General features: G+C 47.8%; 1 protein-coding gene across 1 annotated transcript in view; it reads left to right on the top strand.

Annotated features, from left to right (window-relative positions):
- The window catches only part of RBP7 (retinol binding protein 7), a 20,364-nt gene extending 13,118 nt beyond the window's left edge, over positions 1-7,246 (top strand). The window contains exon 4 of the mRNA XM_026449771.1: positions 7,012-7,246. Coding sequence (XP_026305556.1) covers positions 7,012-7,062 — 51 coding nt within the window. The 3' untranslated portion in view covers positions 7,063-7,246. The remainder of the gene's footprint in view (positions 1-7,011) is intronic.
- Positions 7,247-11,927: the final 4,681 nt, after the last annotated feature.

The raw sequence follows: 11,927 nt of genomic DNA, 5'->3' as shown, positions 1-11,927 counted from the left end.
TGAGACGGAGTCTTGCTCTGTCACCCAGGCTGGAGTGCAGTGGCACAATCTCAGCTCACTGCAACCTCCACCTCCTGGGTTCACACCATTCTCCTGCCTCAGCCTCCTGAGTAGCTGGGACTGTAGGCGCTCGCCACTACGCCTGGCTAATTTTTTATATTCTTTAGTAGAGACGGGGTTTCACTGTGTTAGCCAGGATGGTCTCGATCTCCTGACCTCGTAATCCGCCCGCCTCGGCCTCCTAAAGTGCTGGGATTACAAGCGTGAGCCACCGCGCTTGGCCTTCTTTTACTTTTAAGCTGTTGGACTTGAGGTGTTTTTCTTTAATGGCTTTATCGAGGTATACTTTATGTACCAAAAAATGCACCTGTTTTAAGTGTACAGTTTGATAATTTCTAGTAAACGTATACAGGTGTACCACCATTCCCATTATCCAGTTTCAGACAAGTCAATCACTCCAGAACATTCCCTAGAGACAATGTGCTGACAACTATTATTTTATAGCCTTTTCTTCTTTGTTTTTTGTTTGGTTTTGTTTTGTTTTTGAGACAGAGTCTTGCTTTGTCGCCTAGGCTGGAGTGCAGTGGCATGATCTCAGCTCACTGCAAACTCTGCCTCCTGGGTTCAAGCAATTCTCCTGTCTCAGCCTCCCAAGTAGCTGAGACTACAGGCACATGCCACAACACCCAGCTAATTTTTCTGTATTTTTAGTAGAGACAGGGTTTTACCATATTGGTCGGGCTGGTCTCCAACTCCTGACCTCAGGTGATCCACCCACCTCCACCTCCCAAAGTTCTGGGATTATGAGCGTGAGCCACCGCGCCTGGCCTATTTTCATTTGTGTTTTTGAGACAGAGTCTCTCTCTGTCACCCAGACTCGAGTGCAGTGGTGCGATCTCGGTCCTCTGCAAACTCTACCTCCTGGGTTCAAGTGATTCTCCTTCCTCAGCCTCCCAAGTAGCTGGGATTACAGGCGCCTGCCACCATGCCCAGCTAAGTTTTTTTTTTTTTTTTGAGACAGAGTTTCGCTCTTGTTGCCTAGGCTAGAGTACAATGGCGCGATCTTTGCTCACCGCAACCTCCGCCTCCTGGGTTCAACGATTCTCCTGCCTCAGCCTTCCCAAGTAGCCTTCCCGGCACCACCATGCCGGGCTAATTTTGTATTTTTAGTAGAGATGGGGTTTCTCCATGTTGGTCAGTCTGGTCTCGAACTCCCAACCTCAGGTGATCCGCCCACCTTGGCCTCCCAAAGTGATGGGATTACAGGCGTAAGCCACTGGGCCCGGCCATGCCCAGCTAATTTTTGCATTTTTAGTAGAGACAGGGTTTTGCCACGTTGGCCAAGCTGGTCTCAAATTCCTGACCTCGGGTGATCTGACCGCCTCGACTTCCCAAAGTGCTGGGATTATAGGCGTGAGCCACCCCGCCCAGAAAGGTCTTACTTATACAGACAGAAAACAAAGAAATTTCTCAGGATTACATTTTTTATACAAAGCTGTTTTATGAGTTATAGGAATTTGATTAGTTACCACTCAGTTTTTTCCTTTTTCTTTCTTTCTTTTTTTTTTTTTTTGAGACGGAGTGTTGCTCTGTCGCCCGGGCTGGAGTGCGGTGGCGGGATCTCAGCTCACTGCAAGCTCCGCCTCCCGGGTTTACGCCATTCTCCTGCCTCAGCCTCCCGAGTAGCTGGGACTACAGGCACCCGCCACCTCGCCCGGCTAGTTTTTTGTATTTTTTAGTAGAGACGGGGTTTCACCATGTTAGCCAGGATGGTCTCAATCTCCTGACCTCGTGATCCACCCGTCTCGGCCTCCCAAAGTGCTGGGATTACAGGCTTGAGCCACCACGCCCGGCCCTTTTCCTTTTTCTTTCCAGTTTAAAGAATATATTTATTTTCTTTTTCTTCCCCCTCATTCTTGCTGTCATCTTAAGAGTATATTTAACATTCCATCTTAGACAATGTGATAGTCATAGGTGTTTGTATAAGAGAAGGAAAAGGTTCACCTGCTTTGGGAAAAAAAAGAGAAGAAACAGGGAAGTGAGTCTATAATTAAGACCAACAGTAGAGGGAAGTCTTCTCTGGTGCCGTTTAGTCTTTTACAAAACAGTGTAGGTAAAGAAAAAGGCTAATCTATAACCAGAGAAGTTAAGGTTATAGCTGTCTAGGTTACAGCTGCCTTTAACATGACTCAGGTCCTGGCCGGGTGCGGTGGCTCACGCCTGTAATCCCAGCACTTTGGGAGGCCGAGGCGGGAAGATCACGAGGTCAGGTGATCGAGACCATGGTGAAACCCCGTCTCTACTAAAATTACAAAAAATTAGCCAGACGCAATGGTGGGCGCCTGTAGTCCCAGCTACTCAAGAGGCTGAGGCAGGAGAATGGCGTGAACCTGGGAGGCTGAGCTTGCCGTGAGCCGAGATCGCGCCACTGCACTCCAGCCTGGGCGACAGAGTGAGACTCAGTCTCAAAACAAACAAACAAACAAAAAACGTGACTCAGGTCCCGTAATCACATTCCTTTAAGAGTCAAAATAATTTAAAGTTTCATCAGCTTTGATTGTGAATTACGTGTTTTCACACTGTAGAGTGAAGATTCAAATACAGGTCAGAGAAGAATGTGTGCTCTCAGCTCTGTGCTTCATTGTTTCACTGTGTGTATGAAATCTAGGTGAGACCCTTGAAAACAAAATTAGAGCAGTTTCCCTAAAGTTGGGTCTGGGTAGTCTTTGATTACAAAGGCCCTGAAGATATTTTGATTCTAGATGGACAAACCTCACACTCTTCTGACAATAAAAAAGCACTTTGGGAGGCTGAGGCGGGCAGATCACCTGAGGTCAGGAGTTCGAGACCAGCCTGGCCAATGTGATGAAACCCCATCTCTACTAAAAATACAAAAATTAGCCAGGCAGTGGCAGGCGCCTGTAATCCCAGCTACTCAGGAGGCTGAGGCACGAGAATCGCTTGAACCCAGGAGGTGGAGGTTGCAGTGAGCCAAGATCATGCCACTGCACTCCAACCTGGGGCATAGAGCAAGACTCTGTCTCCAAAAAAAAAAAAAACAAAGTAAGAAACTTGCCTTCACAAATATGTAATACGGAATTTCAAAGAAAATACACATACGTTTGAGGATTTAGATTAGTTGGTTGTAAGAGGTGGTGTTCAAGTTATGCACAACAGCTGGGTGTGGTGGCACTTGCCTGTAGTCCCAGTTACTAGATAGGCCGAGACAGGAAGATTGCTTGAGTCCAGGAGTTTGAGTAAAGGCTGGGGAATATAGGAAGAGCCTGTCTCTAAAAAAACAAGAAAAGGAAGGCTGGGCACCATGGCTCATGCCTGTAATCCCAGCACTTTGGGAGGTCGAGGCAGATGGATCACCTGAGGTCAGGATTTCGAGACCAGCCTGGCCAGCATGGCGAAACCCTGTCTCTACTAAAAATACAAAAATTAGCCTAGTGTGGTGGCAGGCACTTGTAATCACAGCTACTTGGGAGGCTGAGGCAGGAGAATCACTTGAACCTGGGAGGAGGAGGTTGCAGTGAGCTGAGATTGTACCACTGTACTCCAGCCTGGGTGACAAGAGTGAAACTCTGTCTCAAAAAAAAAAAAAAAAAAAAGATAGCAAATCATCCTTCTCTAGCATATCCAGGAAATCTGCCCAAGCAGGGCACAGAAGTACTTTGGTCTAAGGATACTCATGGAATGATTCTTACTTACCATGATATGTTTTTTTTTTTTTTTTTTTTTTTTTTGAGACAGAGTTTTACTCTGTCGCCCAGGCTGGAGTGCAATAGCTTGATCTCGGCCGGGCGCGGTGGCTCAAGCCTGTAATCCCAGCACTTTGGGAGGCCGAGACGGGCAAATCACGAGGTCAGGAGATCGAGACCATCCTGGCGAACACGGTGAAACCCCGTCTCTACTAAAAAATACAAAAAAACTAGCTGGGCAAGGTGGCGGGTGCCTGTAGTCCCAGCTACTCAGGAGGCTGAGTCAGGAGAATGGCGTGAACCCGGGAGGCGGAGCTTGCAGTGAGCTGAGATCCAGCCACTGCACTCCAGCATGGGTGACAGAGCGAGACTCCATCTCAAAAAAAAAAAAAAATAGCTTGATCTCAGCTCAATGCAACCTCCACCTCCTGGGTTCAAGTGATTCTTCTGCCTCAGCTACCTGAGTAGCTGGGATTACAGGAGCCCAAAACCACACCCAGCCAATTTTTGTATTTTTAGTAGAGACGGGGTTTTACCATGTTGGTCAGGTTGGTCTCAAATTCCTGACCTCAGGTGATCCACCCCCGTCAGCCTCCCAAAGTGCTGGGATTACAGGCATGAGCCACCGTGCCCAGCCACAATATATTAAAAATTATTTAGTTTCTGGGTTTGGTGGTTCACTCCCGTAATCCCAGCACTTTGCGGGAACACAGCAAGAGGATCACTGGAGTCCAGGAGTTTAACACCAGCCTGGGCAACATAGTGTGACTCTGTCTCTACAAAAAATTGGCTGAGGGCAGTGGCTCATACCTGTAATCCCAGAACTTTGGGAGGTCAGGGCAGGTGGATCATCTGAGGTCAGGAGTTGGAAACTAGCCTGGCTAACATGGTGAAACCCTGTCTCTACTAAAAAATACAAAAATTAGCTGAGTGTGGTGGTGGGCGCCTGTAGTCTGAGCTACTCGGGAGGCTGAGGCAGGAGAATCGCTTGAATCCAGGAGGTGGAGGTTGCAGTGAGCTGAGATCCACCGTTGCACTCCAGCCTAGGCGACAAGAGCAAGACTCCATCACAAAAAATAAAAATAAATATTAGCAGGGCGTGGTGACAGGTGCCCATAATCCCAGCTACTTGGGTGGCTGAGGTGGGAAGATTACTTAAGCCCAGGAAGTTGAGGCTAAGGTTAGCCATGACTGCACCACTGCATTCCAGCCTGGGTGAAGCAGTAAGACCCTGTCTCAAAGTTAAAAAAAAAGGTCTTTTGTGTGCTAATGACATGACTGGCTACTGAGGGTCCTTAGATAGTTTCAGGATGGGGCTGGTCACCAGAAAATCTAAGGCATGATTAGAGGGTTGGAACTTTCAACCTCATCCCTGAGGGAAGAGGGGCTGGAGATTGAACTAATCAGCAATAGCCAATGACTGAATCAATCATGGCTATGTGCTGAAACATCCACTGAAAACTAAACCACAGGGTTTGGAGGGCTTCCACATTGAATGGTGAGCATTCATGTGTGTGGTGAATACACTGAGGTGCTGGAGGGTTGCATGCTCCGCCTTCCTACTTTGCCCTATGCGTCTCTTCCATCAGGCTCTTTCTTCTTTCTTTTTTTTTTTTTTTGAGATGGAATCTTGCTCTGCTGCCCAGGCTGGAATGCAGTGGCGTGATCCTGGCTTACTGCAATCTCTGCCTCCTGGGTTCAAGTGATTCTCCTGCCTAAAGTCTCCTGAGTAGCTGGGATTACAGGCATGCACCACCTCACCCAACTAATTTTTGTATTTGTTGTTGTTGTTGTTGTTGTTGTTGTTGTTTTGAGAAGGAGTCTCGCTCTGTCGCCCGGGCTGGAGTGCAGTGGCTGGATCTCAGCTCACTGCAAGCTCCGCCTCCCGGGTTTACGCCATTCTCCTGCCTCAGCCTCCCGAGTAGCTGGGACTACAGGCGCCCGCCACCTCGCCCGGCTAGTTTTTTGTATTTTTTAGTAGAGACGGGGTTTCACCGGGTTAGCCAGGATGGTCTCGATCTCCTGACCTGGTGATCCACCCATCTGGGCCTCCCAAAGTGCTGGGATTACAGGCTTGAGCCACCGCGCCCGGCCTAATTTTTGTATTTTTGGTAGAGACAGGGTTTCGCCATGTTGGCCAGACTGCTCTTGAACTCCTGACCTCAGGCGATTCACCTGTCTCGGCCTCTCAAAATGCTGGGATTACAGGCGTGTTCGCCCAGCCCCATCAGGCTGTTTCTGAGTTGTTGATTTTATAATAACCTGGTAATAGTAAGTGAAGGGACTTTCTGAGTTTTGTGAGCCCTTCTAGCGAATTATCAAGCCCAAGGAGGGGTTGGTTGTGGGAAAACCTGATTTGTAGCTGGTCAGTCAGAAATATGGGAGGTCCGAAAATTTGATGGGTATCTGAAGTTGGAGGCACTCTTGTGAGACTGCATCCTTAACCTATGTGGTCTGTGCTAACTCTGGGTTGTTAGTGCCCGAATTAAGTTGGTTTACTGGACACTCAGTTGGTGTCAGAGAGTTGGAGAAGTGGGACTAGAAAAGACACCGCACAACTGGTGTCAGGAGTTTAAAAACCCACACATTTGGTGTCAGAAGTATTGAGAGTAGGCCAGGTGTGGTGGCTTATAACAGTAATCCTAGCACTTTGGGAGGCTAGGAGTTCAAGACCAACCTAGGGGCCAGGCACGGTGGCTCACGCCTGTAATCCCAGCACTTTGGGAGGCCGAGGTGGGCAGATCACGAGGTCAGGAGTTCAAGAACAGCCTGGCCAACATGGTGAAACCCCGTCTCTACTAAAAATACAAAAATTGGCAGAGCATGGTGGTACATGCCTGTAATCCTAGCTACTCGGGAGGCCGAGGCAGAAGAATTGCTGGAACCAGGACCCAGGAGGCAGAGGTTGCAGTGAGCTGAGACTGTGGCACTGCACTCCAGCCTGGGCTACAGAGTGAGACTCCATCTCAAAAAAAAAAAAAAAAAAAAAAGACCAGCCTAGGCAGTGGCGAAACCCTGTCTTTACAAAAAACACAGAAATTAGCCGGGCATGGTGGCACATGCCTGTAGTGTCCCAGCTACTTGAGGGACTGAGGTGGGAGGACAGCTTGAGCCTGGGAAGCAGAGGTTACAGTAAGCTGAGATCTCACCACTGTACTTAGCCACGACGACAGAGTAAGACCCCATCTCAAAAAAGAAAAAAAGTGTTCCAGAAAAGGGTTAAAATAAAATAAAAAATAAGTGTTGAGAGTAAAAACAGACCACATGCAACCTCATCTTTCTTTTTCCCTTCCTCCTTACGCCCTAGGAAATGTTCTGTGAAGGTCAAGTGTGCAAACAGACATTCCAGAGAGCCTGATTCATATCCAGCAGCAGAGCCCACTTGTGGCTGCAGCTTTATGCCAAATTATATTGCAGACTGAACAGATGTTTATCCATCCCATTCGGTGATGAGGACTCGTGGCTGGAGAGAGCCAGCCTGTAACCTGAAGTCATCTAGATTATGGGGAAACTGCTCAGCTTCAATAAACCTGTCCAAATGACTCTGAAGTTTTTCCTTTTCAATTTAGGAAATCCCAGCATTTTAAAAAAACATTTGAAAGCCTTCTAGGTGCACAAGAGACACACCAATGAATAAGCTATCATTCCTGCCTTCAAGGCTAGTGAGGAAGCTGGCCAAAACAAGCAACCTGAACAGCTACCAGAGCTCTAGGGGTAGGGGGCAGATGACTTTGAGGGATGGGCAGGTGGTGACATTGACAGGGGTCTGGGATGGTGATTTTTGTTTCTTTCTTTCTTTTTCTTTTTTTTTTTTTTTTTTTGAGACAGAGTCCTGCTCTGTCACTCAGGCTAGAGTGCAGTGGTTCCATATTGGCTCACTGAAACCTCTGGCTCCCGGCTTCAAGCAATTCTCCTGCCTCATCCTCCCAAGTAGCTGGGATTATAGGCATGTGCCACCACACTTGGCTAATTTTTGTATTTTTAGTAGAGACAGGGGTTTCACCATGTTGGCCAGACTGGTCTTGAACTCCTGACCTCAGGTGATCCACCCACCTCGGCCTCCAAAGTGTTGGGATTACAGGCGTGAGTCACTGCGCCTGGCCAGCAGTTCCTCTTTTTTTTTTCAAACAAGATTTAGAATCTCCCCAAGGGTAGTTTAGAGAAAGGAAAATCCACAGGAAATCAGAAGCTATTCATGAGGGGGAAAATAACCTTAATAGTGACAAAGTTACACAAATAACAAACCAGAAAGGAATCATTTCAGAAGCCAGGAATTCAGCCCAAATCACCCTTGTTAAAAGACAAAGCCTTAGCTACTGAGCTACACAGCATTGGGCAGTTTCTTTCTTTCTTTCTTTTTTTTTTTTGACGGAGTCTCACTTTGTTGCCAGGCTGGAGTGCAGTGGCACAAACTCGAATCACTGCAACCTCTGCCTCCCGGGTTCAAGCGATTCTCCTGCCTCAGCCTCCCGAGTAGCTGGGACTACAGGTGCGTGACACCACGCCCAGCTAATTTTTGTATTTTTAGTAGAGGTGAGTTTCACCAGGTTGGCCAGGATGGTCTTGATCTCTTGACCTTGTGATCCGCCCGCCTCAGCCTCCCAAAGTGCTGGGATTACAGGAGTGAGCCACTGCGCCCAGCCCTGGGTAGTTTCTATTGCTATTCCCAGAAGTCTAGAGTAGCCAAATTCAAGCTTTCAAAGGCTCTCAATTGCTCAATTTTTTTTTTTTTTTTTTTTGAGATGGAGTCTAGTGCAGTGGCACATCTCGGCTCACTGCAAGCTCCGCCTCCCGGGTTCACACCATTCTCCTGCCTCAGCCTCCCGAGTAGCTGGGACTACAGGTGCCCGCCACCATGTCCAGCTAATTTTTTTGTATTTTTAGTAGAGATGGGGTTTCACCATATTAGCCAGGATGGTCTCAATCTCCTGACCTCGTGATCCGCCCGCCTCAGCCTCCCGAAGTGCTGGGATTACAGGCATGAGCCACCACACCTGGCCTGCTCAAGATAATTTTTAGGGCTATGACATGGACCCCCAAATTCCTGTCCTCTGTATGGCAGAAACCAAGAGAAAGTATCCCCACATGGCCATAAGGTTAAGCTCTTAAGGACATAAAACAAGGCAGAGAAATTTCATTTGGCCCAGAGAAATTTCAGAGACCCATAGCAACATTTGTAACTGACCAACCTGATGGGCTGGCTTGAAAACTTGGCTTATAGGCATCCTAAACCCACGTTCTATCCTGTGATACTCCCCTCTTCATTACAGAACAACACAGAAAGACAAATTCTTAGCACAAAGTACATCAGATTTGCCACAGCCTAAGACTTGTCTTTTTTTGACAAGTCCTTTTTTTCTAGTAATCAAACCCTTGCAGAGAAAACAAATAGTGGCATTTACCGTTTACACACATACAGAGAGACGGAGAGACCAGAAACTTGGCTGGTAAGAATTTCTTACTCTGGCCGGGCGCGGTGGCTCACACCTATAATCTTAGCCCTTTGGGAGGCTGAGGCGAGTGGATCACGAGGTCAAGAGATCCAGACCATCCTGGCCAACATGATGAAACCCCGTCTCTACTAAAAATACAAAAATTAGCTGGGCATGGTGGTGGGCACCTGTAGTCCCAGCTACTCAGGAGGCTGAGGCAGGAGAATTGCTGGAACCCAGGAGGTGGAGGTTGCAGTGAGCTGAAATCACGCCACTGCACTCCAGCCTGGCAACAGAGCGAGACTCCATCTCAAAAAAAAAAAAAAAAAAAAGTACAACTCAGGCACAGCCAAACGGAGGAGATGCATGGGACAAGGTTTGGGGGGACTGTGGAGCTTCCTTGCTCTCTGCAAGGTGCACCACCCTTCTAGTGCATGGATATGTTTTAGGCAGGAGAACAGTCTGGAGGCAGGGAACCTAAGGCTGTTTCGGGCTGACTTCCTAGAACTAAAGTGAAAGGAAAATCCTAACTTTCCAAGCCTAAGTAACAAAAGGATCAGAGGCTACCTCTTTGCAAACCCCTACCTTTTCTGTGGCAGATGGGAAATTCTAAATACCTCTAATTAGTTGTCTTTTTTTTTTTTTGAGACAGAGTCTCTCTCTGTTGCCCAGGTTGGAGTGCAATGGCACCATCTCGGCTTGCTGCAACCTCCACCTCCTGCATTCAGGTGATCCTGACTTCAGGTGATCCCCCCACACTTACTGGGCTGCATTCCCAGAAGGTTAAGGCATTCTTAGTCACAGGATGAGATAGGAGGACAGCATAAGACACAGGTGACAAAGACCTTGCTAAGAAAACAGGTTGTGGTAAAGAAGCCAGGAAAACCCACCAAAACCAAGATGGTGATGAGAGTGACCTCTGGTCTTCCTCACTTCTCATTATACACTAATTATAATGCATTAGCATTAGCACCCACCACGCCCAGCTAATTTTTGTATTTTTAGTAGAGATAGAATTTCACCATGTTGGCTAGGCTGCTCTCTAACTCCTGACCTCGTGATCTGCCTGCCTTGGCCTCCCAAAGTGCTGGGATTACAGGCATGAGCCACTGCTCCCGGCCTTATTACTACTAATTATAGCATAAGAAAACTTGAAATGCCCTGGAATTTTCATAGAAATATTCACAAATTTTAAAACATTCCTAAAAACTTACATGTATTAACTTTTTTTTTTTTTTTTTCCTGAGACAATCTCACTCTGTTGCCCAGGCTGGGATACAATGGCATAATCTTGGCTCACTGCAACCTCTGCCTCCCAGGTTCAAGTGATTCTCCTGCCTCAGCCTCCTGAGTAGCTGGGATTACAGGTGCCTGCTACCACATCTGGCTAACTTTTGTATTTTTAGTAGACATGGGGTTTCACCATGTTGGTCAGGCTGGTCTCGAACTCCTGATCTTGTGATCTGCCCACCCCGGCCTCCGAAAGTGCTGGGATTACAGGCATGAGCCACTGTGCCCAGCCATGTATTAACTGTTAAAGAAAAAAGTATTCAATGACATTTGCTAAAGCATGGTAAGGAAGACTTTTTTAAAAAATTACGTTATTTTAGAAACTGGGTCTCACTCTGTTGCCAGGCTGGAGTGCAGCAGCACAATCTTGGCTCACTGCAACCTTTCCATCCCAGGCTCAAGCAATCTTCTTACCCCAGCCTCCTGAGTAGCTGGGACTGCAGTTGTGCAACACCACACCCAGCTAATTTTAATATTTGTAGAGACAGGGTTTTGCCATGTTTCCCAGGTTGGTCTTGAAATCCTGGGGTCAAGTGATCTGTCTGCCTTGGCCTCACAGAGTGCTGGGATTATAGGCAAGAGCCTTGGTGCCCTGCCTTTTTTTTTTTTTTTCTTTTGAGACAAAGTCTAGCTCTGTCACCCAGGCTGGAGTGCAGTGGCTCGATCTCTGCTCACTGCAAACTCCGCCTCCTGGGTTCACGCCGTTCTCCTGCTTCAGCCTCCCAAGTAGCTGGGACTACAGGCATCCGCTACCATGCCCAGCTCGGTTTTTGTATTTTTATTAGAGATGGGGTTTCACCGTGTTAGCCAGGATGGTCTCGAGCTCCTGACCTCGTGATCTGCCTGCCTTGGCCTCCCAAAGTGCTGGGATTACAGGCATAAGATACTGCGCCCAGCCTTTTTTTTTTTTTTTTTTTTTTTTAAATAGAGACAAAGTCGTTCTCTGGCTTAAGATGGAGTACAGCAGTGTGATCATAGCTCACTACAGCCTTGAACTCCTGAGCACAAAGGATCCTCCTGCCTCAGCCCCCCAAGTAGCTGGGACTACAGGAATGCACCACCACACCTGGCTAATTTTTAAATTTTTTTTTTTTTGTATAGTCAGGGTCTCACTATGTTGCCCAGGCTGGTCTCCAACTCCTGGCCTCAAGAGATACTTACGCCTGTAATCCCAGCACTTTGGGAGGCTGAGGCCGGGGCCGGGCGCGGTGGCTCAAGCCTGTAATCCCAGCACTTTGGGAGACCGAGACGGGCGGATCACGAGGTCAGGAGATCGAGACCATCCTGGCTAACACGGTGAAACCCCGTCTCTACTAAAAATACAAAAAACTAGCCAGGAGAGGTGGCGGGCGCCTGTAGTCCCAGCTACTCGGGAGGCTGAGGCAGGAGAATGGCGTAAACCCGGGAGGCGGAGCTTGCAGTGAGCTGAGATCCGGCCACTGCACTCTAGCCTGGGCGACAGAGCGAGACTCCGTCTCAACAAAAAAAAAAAAAAAAAAAA

This window comes from Piliocolobus tephrosceles, chromosome 1 (assembly GCF_002776525.5).
Source record: "Piliocolobus tephrosceles isolate RC106 chromosome 1, ASM277652v3, whole genome shotgun sequence".
NCBI classification, from domain to species: domain Eukaryota; kingdom Metazoa; phylum Chordata; class Mammalia; order Primates; family Cercopithecidae; genus Piliocolobus; species Piliocolobus tephrosceles.
The sequence above is the reverse complement of the archived record's forward strand: the minus strand, read 5'-3'. Positions and strand labels throughout refer to the sequence as shown.